General features: G+C 35.9%; 1 protein-coding gene across 13 annotated transcripts in view; it reads right to left on the reverse strand.

The window, feature by feature from the left end:
• nSyb (neuronal Synaptobrevin) overlaps window positions 1–18,221 on the reverse strand; it is a 58,086-nt gene extending 39,865 nt beyond the window's left edge. For 4 of the 13 annotated variants that reach the window (XR_012412805.1, XR_012412801.1, XM_073985858.1 and 1 more), the window contains exons 1-2: window positions 18,052–18,180; window positions 16,808–17,626 (exon numbers count right to left, since the gene is read on the reverse strand). Coding sequence is in view for 4 of the 13 variants with exons in the window: in XM_073985858.1 (XP_073841959.1) it covers window positions 16,808–16,809 (2 nt within the window). In the remaining 9 variants the exon portion in view is untranslated. Of the gene's footprint in view, window positions 1–221; window positions 500–16,807; window positions 17,627–17,981 lie in introns of those variants that run through there. The other 9 variants (XR_012412804.1, XM_073985854.1, XR_012412800.1 and 6 more) reach the window with 8 other exon arrangements.
• Window positions 18,222–19,988: the final 1,767 nt, after the last annotated feature.

Raw genomic sequence — 19,988 nt, forward strand, 5'->3', positions numbered from 1 at the left:
ATGACCTTATAACACAAACAAACACACACACTCACGAACACAATCACATATACTGTATAACATTTACAGACATATGTATAGAGACATATAAATTATTTTATGCATATGCAATTGTTGTATATGAAAACACATTTTACAAATACAAATTCTAATGGACTTGTGGAAAATTTTACTCCTTTTTTTATACCTATCGATGATATTGTTTTTTTTTGTTGGCTTACATAGTATTTAGTTGTTGCTAGCAGAAAATTTTGGTAATAAGAAACAACTATTGGCTGTGGGCGTTATACGCTGCTGTTTGGTATTGAATGGTGCATAAAATTCTTTTAATTAATTAATAGAGGGTAAAACCCGTTTTAACAAAAATTTGCACTTGAACTACTAAAAAGAATACAATGCACAACACGAATGAATTCCACATAAACGAATGAGAACAATGATGATGGTTGGTTGGTTGGTGTCGTATTTCGTTTTATTTTTTGCTCTTCTTTTTTTCAACGAAAGTATGGGCTAAAATTGTGTACAAGTACAGAATACTACGCAGAGAAAGGGGGTTGCCAGATGATGTTTTTGAGTTTTTGGTAGGATTTTTTGTCAGATGTTTGGTAGGATTTTTTTATACCCTCCACCATAGGATGGGGGTATATTAAGTTTGTCACTACGTTTGTAACTACTCGAAATAATCATTGTAGACCCCACAAAGTATATATATTCTTGATCAGCGTGCAATTCTACATCGATATAGCCATGTCCGTCCGTCTGTCCGTCTGTCCGTCTGTGGAAATCACTCTAGCGTCCGAACGGATTGACGTAGGTTGATGAAATTTTGGGAAAATATGTTATATTTACGTAGGACTTTTGGTATTGAAAGCGGGATATGTAGGTCCACGCTTTCGTATAGCCCCCATACAAAATGACGCGTGACGCGTCGTCGTTTTAAGGAATTTTTAAGATATTTGGCCCATTTTACCACCGAATTGGTTGTAATTTGGTACTTTGTGTCTCCAGAGGCCAAAAAATATTCCTACCAAAGTTGGGTTATATAGGTCCACGTTTTGGTATAGCCCCCATATAAGGCCCCATATAAAGTACGCGTCATTTTAATATATTTTGAATGTATTAGACCCATTTGACCACAGAATTGGTTGTAATTTGGTATTTTGTGTCTTCAGAGGCCAGAAAACTTTCCTACCAAAGTTGGGTTATATAGGTCCACGTTTTGGTATAGTCCCCACATAAGACCCCTTATAAAGTACGCGTCATTTTAATATATTTTGAATGTATTAGACCCATTTGACCAAAGAATCGGTTGTAACTTTGTATTTTGTGTTTCCAGAGGCTAAGAAACATTTCTACCATAAAATGTTTATATAGGTCCACGTGTTGATATAGCCACCATAATACAATATCTCCCGATTTTCGATATTTTGAACGTTTTAGCCTCATTATCACACCGATATATCTGAAATTTGGTATTTAGTCTTCTTTAGGCGTATAAAACTTTCCCCCAGAAATTTGAAGGTATAGGTCCACGCCATCATATAGCCCCCATAGAACGGTACCTTCCGAATTTCGGTATTTTGAAGGTTGTGGCCACATTAATCCACCGAAATGGCTGAAATTTGGGGTGGAGGGTATAAAAAGTTCGGCCCGACCGAACTTAACGCTTTTCTTACTTGTTGTCACATGTTTCGTCAACATTTAGTGAACAAGGAAATGTTATTTGTACGACAAAGATGTAAAATATTGTCGCTTCTAAAGCACATCACGGTGAGCCTTAACTAATTTTAAATGGTAGGTGCTTACACCTCGGAAGTTTTTGCTGATTCTGAAACTACAATGCTCATAGATGAGAAATATCATGAAACAAAAAAAATCGCCGGAGGGATTTTAAAATAAATCGCGATTTAAGTTCACATTTTTAGGGGTTCTTTAGGTTTTCACGATTTTGCTTGGAAACCGCGAGTTCAATGTAAATGGCACTAAAGCAAATGTTGTAGCAGAGAAAATTCTCCACAAGATTGGCCTTTATGATACTTTCGTATATTTTACCGTTTTTAAGATATGGAAGTTCAAATTGGGACAATGCACTGACTGTATCGCCCCCTTATAAAACAATATCATGCACAGTGTACTAGTAACTAAGTACAGTAACTAATTTTTAATGTAAACGGCTTACACATGGGATGTTTTTGCGGATTCTGAAACAGCAATGTTCATAGATGAGAAAAATAAAAAAAAGACAAAATCGCCGGAGGGATTTTTAAAAAAATCGCGATCAAAATTCACAATTTGGTTTTCACGATTTTGCTTGGAAACCGCAAGTCGTATCGAAATGAGTCTAAAGAAAAAGTTGTAGCTGTGAAAATTCTCTACAAGACTGTCCTTTAGGTTTTTTCGTAGGTTTTACCATTTTTGAGATACAGAGGTTCAATTCAAAATTTTAGGCTTTTATCTCAAGTCTTCACGATTTTGCTTGGAAACCGCAAGTCGTATCAAAATGGGACTAAAGAAAATGTTGAAGCTGTGAAAATTCTCTACAAGATTGGATGATTTATTTTTTTCCTAGGTTATACCATTTTCAAGACATATACGTTTAATTTAAAAAATTGCAGTGATGCCATTGTTATAAGGAGGCGATACATGCAGACCATTCTATACCTCTATACCTCAAAAACGGTAAAACCTACGAAAATATCCTAAAGGTCAATCTTGTGGAAAATTTTCTCTGCTACAACATTTGCTTTAGTGCTATTTACATAGAACTCGCGGTTTCCAAGCAAAATCGTGAAAACCTAAAGAACCCCTAAAAATGCGAACTTAAATCGCGATTTATTTTAAAATCCCTCCGGCGATTTTTTTTTTTTTTTTTTGTTTCATGATATTTCTCATCTATGAGCATTGTAGTTTCAGAATCAGCAAAAACTTCCGAGGTGTAAGCACATTCCATTTAAAATTAGTTAAGGCTCACCGTGACATTGGACCCTATATACAATAAGTTAAGTTACTTTATATAGAATTCTCCCTTGTCCCGTCTAGGATGTTTGTGGAACAATTACACTGTGCAACATTTTTAAGGTGATCTTGTGCAAACAATTCGAAATGAGGATTTTTTGAAAGTACAGACCCCAACGACAAGAAACCCTAGTTGTGTTTTGTTGTGTCAGATCCAGCTTGGATATTATGGCCCCATCTAAACATGGTTAAATATTGAGTTTTTAAAGAAATTCGGGGCTATATCTCTGAAACCAATACGAATCTTCTTCTGACCTCTGAAGCTAATTTGTAGATAAGAACAAGAATAAAATATTTGGAGAAATACTGAACTCGAAAAACTACATTTATTGCCTCAAATTTCAAAAAATATGCAAGAATTCCGCAATTTTTATAGATTTCGCACGGTATCTCCAAAACCGTTAAGTTTTTCTGAATATTTCCTTTTGGAAAAATATTCCCTGGAATGTAATACACAACTCTTCAGAACATGTCATTGTTGTAAAATGCCTCTATGCCGTTGTTTTCAGTACATTTTTCAACGACGATTTAATAAAAATGTCAATAATGTAGTGAAATCCGAAATGCGAGAATAAACTGTTGGTGTGAACTGTGTTTGAAATACGTGTTGTAAAAGATATGATGCAAAATACCGCTGAAACAACATAAAGTAAGCATTTTAGAGTTTCAGAATGTTCTAAAGAATTGTTGAGAACTTTATTTGAAAGATTTTTGCAAAAGGTTACTTGGTTCAACTCCCAATAGTTTAGCCGATACTGACCAGAATTTCAGCTATTATGTAAAATGTTCTATATTTTATGGATTTTGATGCCCTAGATGGAGTTTTTCTTATGTGTTTTTTTCAAGAGATAAGTTCTACTAGTTTAGGGCTACAATATTGCTAAAGACAGCAAGGCCAAATTCCTATTCGTTTCTGAGATAAAGGCCTGATAAAGGCAAAAAAGTGTAGATTTAGCCCGGTTTAGATGAGACCATAAAATCCGAACTGGATCTGACAGAACAAAACCCTACTAGGGTTTTTATAGTCTAAATATGTACATTCAAAAAATTCATACTAGAAGTTGTTTGCATTTTCAGTGTTGCATAGTGTTATTAAAAATACATTAGCGAGAATTATTATGATAATCGATCTTTATACCATCAGCAGTTATGATAACGAGGGTATATACACTTTCATACGGCAAAATGTGCCTCATCGAAATAATGGTTTTAGACCCCAAGTATGTTTGGACAAAATGTCTTTCAGACAATTTGGAGTTGATTTAGCCATGTCCGTCCGTCTGTCTGGCTGGCTGGAGCGCACGATAACTCTCGAACGGATTAACCGATTCGGTCCAAAGTTTGGCTTTCGTAATATTTTGTCCAAACTTAGTTTAAGTTCGAAAATGGGTCCACTCCTTCCGGTACCTCCCCCACAAAAGTTCGGAAATGTTCTGAAAATTTGTGCGCACGATAACTCTTGAAGGAAGTAACCGATTTGGTCCATACTATGCACATAGTGGAATTTCTACAAGACTTAGATGAGGTTCCAATATGAACTCAATCGGTCCACACAAAATTTCGAAAAAGTTCAGTTTAGGGCCTGTTCGCGAATCGCTTTGATTTTTGTTGTAGCAACTTGTATTCACTGCCCCCCTTATAACGGTGTACGTTTCATCAAGGGCAAGTCCATACTTCCTGAGAAAATAGCCTGACAGGTACAAAAAAGCCCTATGGCACCGTATGTAGTGGTTGGAACGCAAGATAACTCTCGAACGGATCTGCCAATTCGGTACATAATTTGGTCTTCGTAATATTTTATACAAACTTAGTTTAAATTTGAAGATAAGTCATATCGGTCCACTCCTCCAGGTACCTCCCCCACAAAAATTCAAAAATTTTCAGAAAAATTGTGCGCACGATAACTCCTGATGAGAGTGACCGATTTGGTCCATACTTTACACGTCCTAAAATATCTACCAGAATCACTTTGAATTTTGTTCAAATAACTTGCATTTGCTGCCTCAATTAAGGCAGTAAAAGTTTTTTTCAGGGGTAAGTCCATACTTCTTGAGAAAACAGTCCGAAAGTTGTAAAAAACCCCCTATGTAGTGCCTGGAGAGCTCGAATCGAATACTGCGTTCGTCCACACTTTGGATATCGTAATATTTCTTCGAATATTAGATGAAATTCGAAGGTGGTGCTTATAGATCCACTCATACCGGTACCTCCCTCACAAAAGTTCAAAATGTTCGCTAAATAAGAACGCGCGATATGTCATAGACGGAGCATCCGATTTGGTCCAAACTTTGAATCTCTAAATATTGACGAAACATAGTTTATTTTCAAATTTGGGCTATATCTGTCCAATCCTTATGGTACCACCCACAAAAATGTTCAACATTTTTTGTGGTTCGAGGATCCTTTGGACATTTTTACCGAAGGTTTTCCTAGTGACCCTGTTTATAGCAATATTAAGTTTTTCGTAGGCTAGTGTGATAAAAAAAAGCCCTATATATCGATATCACCGATAATTTTTGAGCTTCAATCCCCCTAAATACATAAGTTTTTTTTTTTTTTTGGAACAAATTATTTCAATCCACAAAGGCTGAGGGTATATCTCTGTCCGCAAAGCCGACTAATACTTTTTTACTTGTTTTTGGGCAATTTCACGTACATAAACAAATTATGTTAAATTAAGTAAACAAATCATTGACATATACCAAACATTTTTAATAATCAAACTGCTTTATAAAGAACTCGAAACAATAAATTACACTAAACTAAGTTTGGAAGACATTTTTGAAAAAGCTTTAGAGTTATCATATCCATTATAGTATCCCAGCAAAATATTCGATGCCAAAGATGCCATTGAATCATGTGTGCAAGTGATCTGGCATGTCATCTTTTTAGCATCTTCATCGATGAATTTTACATGAACGTTCATTTTTGGATTTTTGAACGTGCTATTCATTGGATCCAAAGCATGTCATTTACACCAATGCTTTGACATGTCATTTTCACCAACACTTTGCAATGACATTATCATTACGACGAGAGTTTTAACAACGTTGGTTGTGATTTTGAGTCTCCGACAATATCAAGCCTATTGTAAACAATTAATCTTATATATTTAGAAAAATGTGTATACATAAATAAAAACACAAAATTCATCTCTATTGCCTCGATCAAATGGTGGTTCAAATGGTGATGAAAAGATCAGATCTTTCACGACTTCCTTGGTTGAAATGCTAATGAAAACATCAGATCTTTCACGACTTCGTTTAAATCAATACAAAAGATGCCATGAAATCACGTCATCGCATAGAACTCCTTCCTTCAAATTTTGCTGGGTATGTGCCGGCAGGGTTTGGGATCAATACTCAGGAAGTATTGATTTACTCCCGAAAACAAAATTGTACCGTTGTAAATGAGGCCGCTAAAACAACCTACAGAAAAAAGAATCAAAGTGATGAGAGAGGAGCTCTTTAACTTCACTTTTTTCGAATTTTGTGTGGGAGGTACCTACCTGATACATGACTGGAAGAAATAATACGATGTGCAAAGTCTACACCAATCAGAAACTCCCTGCGATAATTATCTTGCGGATTTGCCATTTCGGTTGGTGCCGTCGGGGTTTCTTGGAGCTTTCAAGTCACTATCTCAGGAAGTATGAACTTGAGCAAGAAAAAAATTATACCGTCATAAAGGGAGCCGCAAGGACAATCTAATGAACAAAATTTCAGAACGATGCGAGAGGAGCTCTTAAACTTCACTTTACCCGAATTCTATGTGGGGGTACCGAAAGGAGTGGACCGACATAGTCCATATTCGAATCCGATGTATATCTGGAAGGAATAATACGAAGTGCGAAGTTTGGACCAAATCAATTGCTCTCTTCGAGAGTTATCGTTCACATCATTTTACAGGAAAATTTTTAACTTTTGTGGGGCAGGTAACGGAACGAGTTACTAAGCTTGGACAAAATATTACCATACCCAAAATTTGGTTGGAATCGGTTGATCCGTTCGACAGACGGACGGACATGGCTAAATCGACACTAAATTGTCCGAAACGAATTTCGTCTAAACATACTTGGGGTCTAAAACCGTTATTTTGATAAGGCACATTTTTGGTCGTATCAAAGTGTATATACCCTTTCTAGCCTAAAGGCTGAGGGTACAGCAAAGTGTTTATATGGTCGTTTCGGTTAAAAAATTTCACGGATCAAAAGCCTTTTGATAAATTTTTCTTTATACAAAATTTTGATTTTAATGTTTTAAAATAAAAAATAATTAATTGTTATATTTCGGATTTACCGAACAGATTTAGAACGTTCCGCTTAACTTAAAGTTAAAATTAATGATTGAATTTCAAGGAGGAGCTTCTTCTTTCAATGAAAAAAATATATTTTTAATGCCACCAAATTGGTTTATTTTGCGTTTTCAAATCCATCAGATAGTAAAAGAACCCAGCAAAATTTGACGGAAGGGGTTCTTTGCGATGACGTGATTTCATGTCATCTTTTGCATTGGTTCAAAGGAAGTCGTGGAAGATCCGATCTTTTCATTAGGATTTGAACCAATGCAAAGGAAGTCGTGAAAGATCCGATCTTTTCATCAGCATTTGTACCCATTCCATCGATCCAATAGAGATGATGTTTGTGTTTTTATTTACACACCTGTTAATTTTCATTTTGGTATGTTCCAGTACTGCAAAAATCTACTAATTTTTACTATTTTTTCCGATAACATAAAGGAAAAATTGTTATCGTAGTAAAAATAAGTAGATTCTTCCAGTTTCTGGAACAGACCAAAGTTGTTAGAACTGTCGTCGTGATGTTGTCTTACATTTCCTGCATATCAAACAACTAAAACTTCTAAACAATTGGTATTATATGAAGTCCCAACCATCGAGCTAAAAATAGAATCGTACTGCACACATTGCTATTTTAAAAGTTCCCTTGTCTGTTCTAAATCTGACATAGAATGAAATCAATCAAATCTCGCTTCTTGGAATTTGAAAAAAAGTCCGAAACGAAAAGGAACAAGAATCTGAAAATAAAGAAGAAACTACTTTTGGAAAGAAACAATTAAAAATAAATTAATTAAGCATAAATGGTATTTTCCATAAAAAGTCTCTCCTCCCCGTTCGTTACATTTTGTTCTTAGAGATCCCTAAAGCAAGCCGGATTGTAGATCCCTACATATTTCCGTCACTAAACAAAAGAGTATAAATTACCAAAATGTTGTTATAAAATAACAAAATTATAAAATAAAAGTAATTTACGAAATAAAAATACTTAAAGGAGTGCATTTGGAGCCCATGTCGAAATCTGAACTGGTGATGGGAAGATAATTGAAAAAACCTTTTGTAAGATGAAAGAATATCAGTTGCGGAGAACGGAGGAAGTAATCTTTTGTGTTGCAGCGGAGGTGATTACATTGCAATTTTGGATGTAAACTTTTGAAAAACTAAACTGATAAATTAATTGTAGTTATTTCATGAATTCGTTTGAATTAATAAAGAGTTTTGTTTTTCATGAAAACCATATTTCAATACATTTTCCAAACAATATGAAAATTTCATGCCAAGGGGTTGGTGAAAATGACATGCCAAAGCATTGGTTAAAATGACATGTCAAAGCATGGGTGAAAATGACGTGTCAAAGCATTGGTGAAAATGACATGTCAAATCATTGGTGGAAATGACATGCCAAAGCATTGGTGGAAATGACATGTCAACGCATTGGTTAAAATGACATGCTTAGGATACAGAAAAGAACGTCATCTTTTGGGGTCCACGCTCATATAAAATTCATCGATGAAGATGCTAAAAAGATGGCATGCTAGATCACTTGCACCCATGATTGAATGTCATCTTTGGCATCGAACATTTTGCTGGGAAAACATACAGTAATGGCCCATATACCTCAAAAAAAATTCGATTTGTGTAAAAAAGCTGTCATTAATATGGTAAACGGTATGAAAAAAAACAACCATGTTTACCCATGGTATTTCTATACATTTAAAATAGTGTTAAATGGACGGAAAGGGACGGTTACAAAAGTATACACTCGGGCATCTTTCTATGAATATAAAACCTTGTTCCATATTGTTCCCTAAAAGTTATTCTCTCTATTCTGCTACGATCTCAAGCTACCCTTGAAAACTGCTGCGCTGCCAAGGTCGGTATTCATACTGACCACCTTGTCAGAAGCAACCACTCATCCTCACTAATACTGCCTTGAGGATCAGACTTATCAGTGATAGCTTCAAGAAAATCATCTAAAGCGATTATCCTTGCACGTCTATAGTGGAATTCTGTAACTCACAGTTTGATTACTGAAAAAATCGATATAATTAAAACGCAAAATTATGGACAAACATGCTTTTGGACTTAAGCTGAAAACACATCCAACGTTTGAGTAAAGTTTTGTGTCATTTCTGGTGAAAGAATAAAGAAAAATTTAAATTTGACAGCACTTTATCTTTTATTCATCTAACAGAAATTACACAAAACTTCACTCAAACGTTAGATGTGTTTTCAGCTTTAGCGAGAATTTGTTTATAACATACCGACAAATTTCGTTAATTACCGAAAATAAAAGTATTTGCAAGTGAAAATGGAAAGCCAAGGACTCGAACCCACGTAGTCACTAAATTACGTTACCTGGTTTCAGTGGTGGTAAAACAAATCTTCGGACGTATCGACTATGTAATGGCTTCTCTCTCCTAGAACTTATCGTTTTTCAAATGCAAATGTGTTTTGTACATTTACGCGGATACTTGGCCACAGAAATGTATTTTCTTCAAGACAAACGCTTTTTTTTGCGCTGCCTTTGAAATTATAAGTTTTGGCTTTGAACGCTAACACGCCGTGACAACATTTTTTGATATGTTTTCAAGGACGTGGGTTCAAATCCCAGCCGGGCTCAGCCTGTTTTTTATTTTTTGAAATTTTGCATGTTAGGACGAAGATCATTTTTAATGATTTTTCGCGTAGGAAGCTGTCTCGACGGACGTTCCACCATCCTGTGCGCATCTGGCTGTGTATCCGCGGAAGATCTCACTCTCTTCACTCACGCCTGTTGTTAAATGGTTGTCTTCGCGCCACTAGCCTGCTTTGAAGTTGATGTACAGCCAGTCGTATCAGCAACCTGACTTCCTTCAGAATCATCCTTCGTTCGTTCGTTGCCACCGACTTTGAAGGAGCCCTAGAGCCCTTCCATCTCATGTCTCCCCCTGCAGTTTTAGCAGGATTCACAGGTGGAACTGTCATACTGGCGGGAGCCTTGGCAGCTTCGTCAGTGTCAGCAAGGGATCCGGTCTGCTTGAGACCACTGGTGACCGTAGGGTGTGGAATGCGTTCGAGGGTTAGCGAACGCTTCTTGACGTGAGGGTACTTCTTTTAAAGCGCCTCACGAAGTAAAGTTTCATCTTTATCGCCCGGAATTCCGCCTGTGAGATTTCTCCTGGAGATTTATCTACAAATATGGAGCAATAACACTGGTCAACAAATCCGATTTTCTTTTTTACATTTCATAAATGGCCAGTTATTCTCAAATCCGGAAGCAGTTATATCCATTAGCTCTTGTTTTTGAGATATACTTGGTCTCCAAAAATATTTGTTGGGTGTTGTTTATACAATCCAAGCAGTTTTTCCGAATTACGTCATCAGCACAAAGCCATGGATATCTCATATTGTATGTCAAAATGCGTAGGACGTATACGGCTATCTTCCATTGAAAATAAATATGTCAAGATGCTTGTCCTTTCTCTCCTTTATCGGGATGTAAGAGAGTGATCTATATCTTCATCCAAATCCACCAAGGTGTCCGGCCTGAGTGGGTTGCTTCCTTATCACCTGGGTTAATGCTCCCTAGACCAATTGAGGAGGATACCTCTCAGATTGATTGAGAGGTCATGACCGTAGTGTCCATCCCATCGTCCGACAGATATACGTTTTTCCAGTTGCTCACATGAGAACGTTCCTAACTTGGGCCTAGAGACGCGCTTTCTCTGAGGATATCGAGCAATTCCCTGCTCTGCATCTGAATTGAGTGACTCACAACTTCCAGCTCAAAGTCGTGTCTTTTGTACTATGTGCAGCATTGCCCATAACAGTGATCTTCATCAAAGGTGTTTCAGTTTTTGGTATATTTTTAATAGGGAGTTTGTAAATTGGGGAATCAGAGGACGGTCATATCATAGCCCTTTGCTACCACAATCGGTTAACTTCTCTAAACAATGTATACATACATAAGTCCACGTTTTGATAAAGCTCGCATATAAGGATATCAACCAATGCTGGTTTCTTGAAGGTTTTAGTCAAAAAAGGCAAAGTATCCAAATTTAAATTTTAATACAACGACACTTCCCAATGTTAGTTGTTTGGGGGCTTCAGTACTTTTGGTTTTGTGCTATTCTATTTATTACAACAACATTGCCCAGGCCGAAATATAAATAAATGTTACGTGTATAATAGTGAAAGTAGCCAAACAGCATGGTATACGTCAATTAGAGGCAATTGAACAACTTTGTCCAATTGATGGCAGTTGGGAGCCATTTTTATTGCTTATTCTTAAATGAGGGTGCAAATTTTGCCGCCAAATCTCCATCCACCTCTACTTCAGTGCAACAATCGTTGCTTTGTCAGATATAAAATTGTAAGAAGGAGCAGTGATGAAATTAAAGTGTTACATACAACGATATTTGTAGAGCAGATATATCCGAGGAGATTGTGCCGCGAAAATGAGATCCTTTATGTAACCTAGACTGCGCTTATATTTGTCATTCTCTTTGTAAGACAGCGAAATATTCGTCGGAGACCTTACAAAGTATATACATTAGGGTATGACTTTTTGACACTTTTTCTCGAAAATGATTTCCTGTATTGAGAATGAATGAACTTTTGCCGATTAATGCCTAAAATAACAGTCATTCCATTTTATTATAAAAAAAGGTTTCGCACAAACCACTTTAAAAATATTGTTTTGGAAAAATTCTGTGAAATGAAAATAAAAACTCAAAAAATTATTTCTTGTTGCACGAATGAATGGCCTTTTCCCTATTAATGACTAAAATAACTTTTATTACATTTAAATTTTAAAAAAGTTCCCGCACAAACCACTTTTAATTTTTATGATATATGAAATTATATATAATATAAAATGATATATATGTTAAAATACGATGATAAAATTTGTGAGAAAAAACGGTTGTCAATTTTGTTATGTCATGTGTCCCCATAATTTGTTTTCAGTTTAATATCTGCTTACAGTGACTTCAAAAAACTGTCAAAAGTTCTGAGAAATAAGAACTTTAAAAGCTTTTTGTGCGGAAGCTTATTTTTCATCGAATCACTTTATAGTTAAGATTTTATGCAATGTTCGATAAAAAACCATCAAAATATCATACGAGGTTGAAAAAAGTCATAACCCCAATATGCATATATTCTTGATCAGCATACAATAAGTCTAAGTCGAAATAAAGATGTCCGCTCGTCTGTCAGTTGAAATCAAGGTACAGTTCACAATATGTAAGACAGAGCTTTATAATTTGGTAAACAAGTTTCTATTACTCCTTGGATGTTTGGTATTGAAGATGTACTATATCGGTCAACATCTTGTTATATCCCCCGATAAATTTAACCACCCGATTTTCGATATTTTCAACATTTAAGAGTAACTATCACATCAAAATGGCTTAAATTTCGTTGGGAGCACTCAACTTTCCCCCAGAAATTTGGTGTCATAGGTCCACATCCGATACAGGCCCCATAGAGCGGTACCTCCAGATTTTGGGTATTTTTAAGATTTAACCCTAACTATCACACTGAAATTTCGTATTTAGTATTATACAGAGAACTTTCGAAATGGATCCACAATTTAATCTAGCTCCCATGTAACGGTACCGCCGGTACCCGATTTTTTGTATTTCGTGGATTTTTTGTCACAAAAGTTCTACTCGGAAAATTTGTAACGTGACCGCTACATTGCAAAACCGCCCCTCTGATATTACATCCAGTATAAATACAAAACTACCGTATCAGTGCATGCATAATCTCAACTTCATGCATAATTACAACTCCATTCATACATTATTTAAACTTCAGTGTATTTCCTGGTTGTCTCGCCTTACGAATAATTCTCAATTACTCTGTAAACCCAGATGGATAACATGTTTAGTTGTCGTCGCTGAATTTGTCGAGTCCTGGCGTTAACCGACGTGAAAGAGAAGACGCGTGGCATTGCCCGCAGTCCTATTCGATTCAACCGAAGACTACATCAACCATCGACCTTGCGATACGTTCGCTCCTGTCGATTCGATCGCTCCTGTCGATTCATTCGCTCCTGTCGATTCGTACGTTCCTGCCGATTCGTTCGCTCCTGTCGATTCGTTCGCTCCTTGCGACTCGTTCGCTCCGTTGTCTAACTATATTCGACTCCTTTCTTTACAGAACAGCAATTCGAATAGGAACGAACCGAACTCAACACCCGAAGACTACAGAGCCAAACTCAACACCCGAAGACTAACGAACCGAACTCAACACCCGAAGACTATAGAGCCGACAGCAATCCGAATAACGCCGAGCCGTGCGATACCCCAACAACGGAAACTAGCGACCCACTGCCAATCCTAGTATTGCCGAGCGAGGGCTGACGATTAGAAGATTGCCGATTTCACTATTGCCGAGCCGAGTGTTATCGACCGAGTGTTATGACCAACCCCATCTTGTATCCGCCGATTACTACCTACTTTATACCGACCAATTCGAAGCGATTCCACCCGGAGGCTGTTCCCCAATTTTACCAACATATACTACAACATCAACTAACTGCCATACTACCTGAAACTTATGTTTATGAAATTATATAAATAAAACTCTAAAGCACAGTTCCATCGTGTCTCATCGTACTTAAGGTTTGTGGGACCTTGAGTCGACCATGGCAGCGGCTGAGCTAACCTCAGCCTTTGGTGAAACCACTCGTTATAAATTGTGTTTTAGTAGGGATATCGAAGCAGAGGAGTTTAGTACTTTCATAAACTACATATTCAATTTTGCTTCAATACAACTCATGGCGAATATACCTCGTTTTTTCCACCATAGTATGGAGGGTATATTAAATTTGTTTTTCTGTTTGTAACACATGGAACTAATAATTTGCGACCATATAAAATATATATATTCTTGATCATATATTCTGTTCATCTGTCGTAATCACTTTAGCGTTCGCAATAATTGAGCCAGAGCGCTATATTTTAGCACCCTGATGAATTTTTTCCACTGGCAGGTCAGGTTCGAAGATGGGCTATATCGGACCACTTTTTGGCATAGCCCTCATATAACGGTACTTCCCGATTTTCGGTATTTTGGGGATTTTAGCTACATTTTTTGACCGAACTACCTGTAAATTGACGTTTGGGGTTCCCAGATGTCACAAAATATCTCCACTAGAAACCATCGGCATTGGTCCATGTTTTGTATAACGGTACCACCCGAATTTCGGTATTTTGAGGATTTTAACTAAAATTTTTGACGGAACTACCTGTAATTTCACAATTGAGTCTCCTAGTAATCGCAAACCATCTCGATCAAAAACTGTCAACGTAGGTCCATGTTTTGGTATATCCCCCATATAACGGTACCTCCCGGTTTTTGGTATTTTTAAAATTTTAGCTACAATTTTTGACCGAACTACCTGTATATTAACTGTTGAGGTTAACGGCGCATCCATATTTTCGGGTTTTTACGAAACTATTTGTAATTCGAAAAACTGTCCACATAGGTCCATGTTTTGGTAGAACCCCCATTTCGGTTTTTTACCCAAATATCTGCAATTCGACATTTGAGGTTACCAGTGGTCACAAAACTTCTCCATCAAAAAGATAGGACCACAGTTTGATATAGCCCCATATAAGGTTCCCGATCGATCACTTTGGTAGTTTTGTTGAGATGTGTGTTTTACTTACTATTTGTATGTAAGTTAAGCTTAATCTCATATTTGTTGTTTTCAAATTTAAAAACAACAAGTTTAAAGTGGGTGTAGTTAAAATTGATTACTTTTGGGGATGGCAGAGAAGACTAGTTTCGTCCAACGCCACTTGGACTCATCAGTTCTTTGTATTGAGACAAAGAACCCTTCCCCAAGTTAATTTGGTTTACATATGCGGCTACGAGAGTTTTTAGGTGTTTCGATTGAATTCGCATTTAAACGAATTCATCACTTACACTTATTCTTGAGCTCGAGTCGTCATAAAATTGGGGAAGGGTTTTGGAGGTTTTCAATATAAATATAACATCACATTTTAATTTGGATCAAACGAGAATATTTGATACAAATGTTAAATTAAAATGTCATGTTATCTTGATGGGAACGACCGTGGTACAATGGTATGCACATCCGCCTTGCACTCAAAAGGTCTGCGGTTTCGAATTCCAGACCAAACCCTTCAGTAATGTTGGCAAAATTTTCTGAGTATTTCAACAATGTAAAGGCCCCGACACGTAAGAAACATGACATTCTTGCTTAAGTCATATCTGGTAAATGACTAAAGACCACGTTCGACCTAATTCAAATGTTATTCTGAAATCTTTTTATTAGGTCGAACATGGTCTTTAGTCATTTACCAGATATGACTTAAGCAAGAATGCCATTAGTATCAGATTAAAATATTCTACATAAAATTTTACTATAGGTCCCCGAATACACCAAAACTCTAAATCGTACCTAAACGCCAGGAATCTGCCAAAAGTATAATCACGCTTTAGGGTTAATGTTGTACTTTATCTGAGTTTATTATGTTTTGTGTCACAAATCTTCATTCTAGATAGAAGACGTCAAAGACAAAAATTCTCCATCAAATTTCAATATAAGTCGCCGAATAAAGGAAATATGTATTTACAATATATATAACATACAGGTATGTCGCAGATATATAATTTTGTAAAATATTTTGATCTGATACGATCACATTTTAAATGAGTTTTTAAACATTTTAGAAAATAGGGACCAAAAAGACCCGTTTAGTGACTCGCATGAGCGTTAATTTTTTTTTCATAAAAAGATACCGCGCCTTGTTGTCAGCAATATTGCCAAAGACACTTTATACCTAAAATGCAAGGATTTCAAGGAATCTGATGTCGAATATTTCAAAACCTGTAGCAATGGGCAGAACTTACCAAGCCTATTTAGGTTACTTCCCGAAGTAAACTTTCAAAACGCCGATGCACGTGCCTACTTTTTTAGGGTCCTCTTTCATAATCTGTGCGCAGTTTCTTGTAATTTTAAAAAGTTAAATTTTGTTGTACATTGTTACCTGCATGTAGAAAGTGAGGTTAAAAAGCGAGCTATACACAGACTCTAAATCTTATCATCGTTCTTGATAATAATAAAATATAATTTTTGCCAATATTCCAATTTTCTATCATAATTAATTCTGAAATAACTATGATTACAATATATTGAAGCTTAGAAACTAAATCATCGATTAAAACGGAATCGAAAGCTTAATATATTTATGTATCCTCTTGAATTCCTCTTTATACGCATATGCACATTTATGTGCATATATACATTTATTATCTTTATAGTCTAGAACGAATTTCCTATAACTTTAATTGATTATTATTAAATTTCATAATAAAATTGCACAAATTTACTTTATTTTCGATCAAAACTACGAATTTTACATGTCATCTAAAATCATCTGGCAACCCCAACATTGAACGAAGAAAAGTGGTTGCACGACAAAGGACGAGAGCGAGAGGTAAAGGAAACGGAAAACTAAAATCGATTTTGTTCACTTACATGTCTTTGGTGGTGTACGAAGAAGAAGCTTCTTTAACGGTTTTTGTGTTGAGCGATAGATTGGGGGTTCTTTTTTCAGCTGGCGCTTCTGCTGCTGCTGCTACTTTTGTTATTTATGCCGTTGGGGCTCTTATTCTGCTTGAATGGATGATGTTTGTTAATGGAGGGAGAATTATTACACACTGGATTTGTGTTGTTGTTGTTATTTGTGGTCCAAACAAAAGTATGTCAGTGTTTGTGTACGAAACAATCAACCAACAAACAAACGTTCGTCTGATGACGACACTACAACATTGAGAATATTCTGCAATCGGCGGTGCTCTCCAATGTTTTCACAGTGTGAACCTTTTTTTATGTGTGGGGGTGGTGGTGTTAAACGATGGTAGACGAAGGAGAATGACTTTACTGTTATTGCCAAATTTCCTTATACACAGAGAGAGGTAGGACAATTGAGAGAGCGAGCGAGGAATTCGTTGTTATTCCTTTCAAAAAATTATTACAGCTTGTCGTCGTGTTTGTTCTCTCTTGTGCTGTTTCGCTTTACTTGAGTATGGATAATGAAATTTGTTGTTGTTATCTTCTTTAGTTAGTTAATTGAATGAAGTCAACTATTTAACTTGTTAGTGACATCAAAGACGACTGTTGAGGGTGTTGAGAATTCGGGTCGAGGAGGGCAAAATTATACACAGGCGCGTTTGAGTCCTGTAGTTTTTCTTCTTTTTTGTGGTGTTTTATTCTTTTGCGGAAGATTATGGAATAAAGCTTTTGAAAAACTTGTATACTCTCCTTTTGCAAGTTTTTTAATACTCTGCAACACTGCTGAAAGAAAAAAATTCTTTGGTTAAAGAGGAAATATTGCAATTTTTTATGTAATTTTTTTTCATATTATCTATAGGAAATAATTCTATTATATTTATTGTTTATCACGGTACGACAATAGTTTTATTCCTTTTTTGTTTTTTTAGGTTTATGAACAAATCATTTATTAAATAATCTATTTAAAAATATGTGTAGGTATATTTTTTTATAATCCATTAAGACATGGCTATAGATTTTTTTGCTTTCACAAAATTTCCACAATTTTTCATAGATATTTCTTTGGTCTTTCTTCCTTATAGTATTTAAATATAGTGCACAATATTTGTATTTTATTGCAATTTAATATTTTATTCACAGTTTTTCCAAAAACTTCGTTAGTTTTTCACAAAATTATCCATATTTTATCCTTTTTTCTTTTTCCTTACAAGAGCTCTGCTCAATTTGTCGCACAATCTAATAGATTTTTTCCTCGGTTTCTTAACGCTTACAACAAAATTCTTCAACTGTTTGGATTTTCCACCATTAATTTGGTGAAAGCTCTACTAACCGTGAATTCTTTAACCGTTATACACAAGTATTTGCCACACATGAATGTGATGGTATGTAGTTAACTGTTAATCATTTGCACTATATCCATCTCTTTTCTTCTCACGTTATTTCCATAGGAGGGAAGGCAAGAAAGGTTAATCATTCTCTCTTCCAATGGATGATACGTTAGTAGGCCTGCGCAGAAAGGAAGGAACTTAACGAAACACATGTTCCGTCGTAACACTTGACTACAACTATGGGAATCTCGAAATTTCGCAAACTTTTGTGAAATTTATACACCTCATATGTTTAAAAAAGAGCTGCACGTACAACGTACAGGTTTCAGATGAAGACGTATGAATTTAAGGAATTAAACATTTTTTATTAATTTATAAATTAAATAAATCTGTGACTATTATGACGGAATTTGAAGGACACACTGCATTGAAGGCCATCTATCTTATAAACAGATCACGCATATAAACACATACTATATAAGCAGAACAGAGGACGACCAAAATCCACCTGGCCTTCGCCATCATTCTTAATGAAACCGGAAAATCATGTAATGAGTTCAGATATATTGCATCGGATAGAGATGGAGATTCTATGTAAATAGTTTATGTTCCTAATGGGATACGCTAATAATAATAATATAAAAAGAACATGTGAGAAACCGTTAAGGTCGGCCGGGCTGAACTTTTTATACACTGCACCATAAAATATTATGGAATAATTATTTTCCATTGCTGTCCACAATTTTAGGTGTAGAAGTTTTTCGACCACGGATACCCCAAATTCCTAAATTAGGTCAGAAAATATATCTTTGCCGACAGAGATACGAGGGGAACTAAAATAGTTCGGGCCTAACAATGAAAACGCAAAAACCAATTGTTAAAGCACTTCTTCCACTCCAATTGAGAAACCGCAAAAACATGGTTTTTGAACGCTTTTGCAGTATCTTCTGGCGATTGCTGCTATTTTTTGGGCTCATACGCATAGTTCCATGATTGGTCACCTGGATCCATCTTTTGAAGCACCGCGATAGTGTTTTTCGAATTTTTTTGCACCGATTAACACGGGATCTAGCGAGAAAAACCCCCAGCGAGTGTCGGCCAGGATTGATTTCACTAAACCATTTTTTCATAGAACTATAGGATGGTCCTTTATCGACATATAAATATTTAATTTGATCGATGCACTCTTGTTGTGATTATCTACGAAGAAACTTGTGAAAAACGATCGGACGGAAATGTTCACAAGTTAATTCTATTTCTTTTTTTTGCAAAGTGATTGTTTCAAGTCTCTGTAAACAACACAACACATGACCGTATGTCAAACTGTCCTCAGTACGTTTAGGCTAAAAACTATCAAACTTTCAAAAAAAAAATTCAAATGGCATCTAGCAACACTGCGTGTTGCCTAGGTCAGAAACTTTTTTAGTTTCCTTCGTATACCCACAGCCTGTGTGAATTAACCCCCTGTTTTTGTAACTATTTTTTGTTTGTTCGTCTATATTCGTATTAATTTAGGCATCCATAGCTCAGCCCCCAGAAGACATACATGCCTATTTTTTCGTATACCCGTTCCATATATCGTTAAGAATTCCTCATTTAAAAATCAGCGCTCTACAATTTTTTACAAAAACAGGGGGGAAACATTCATCTATTGACAAAATCGAATCGAATACCGGCTACACAACCTAAATTCTTTTCCCAATATTTTATGTATTTTGACGTATGAACTTGGCGACAAAAATATGCAATAAATATATAAGCACTATATATTTAGAGTTTTTTAGGATTTTTAAAGCAAAATGCCGACAATTTTCGTT

The sequence above is a fragment of the Musca autumnalis genome, unplaced genomic scaffold (assembly GCF_047663935.1).
Source record: "Musca autumnalis isolate F117 unplaced genomic scaffold, ASM4766393v1 scaffold_4, whole genome shotgun sequence".
Classification (NCBI taxonomy): domain Eukaryota; kingdom Metazoa; phylum Arthropoda; class Insecta; order Diptera; family Muscidae; genus Musca; species Musca autumnalis.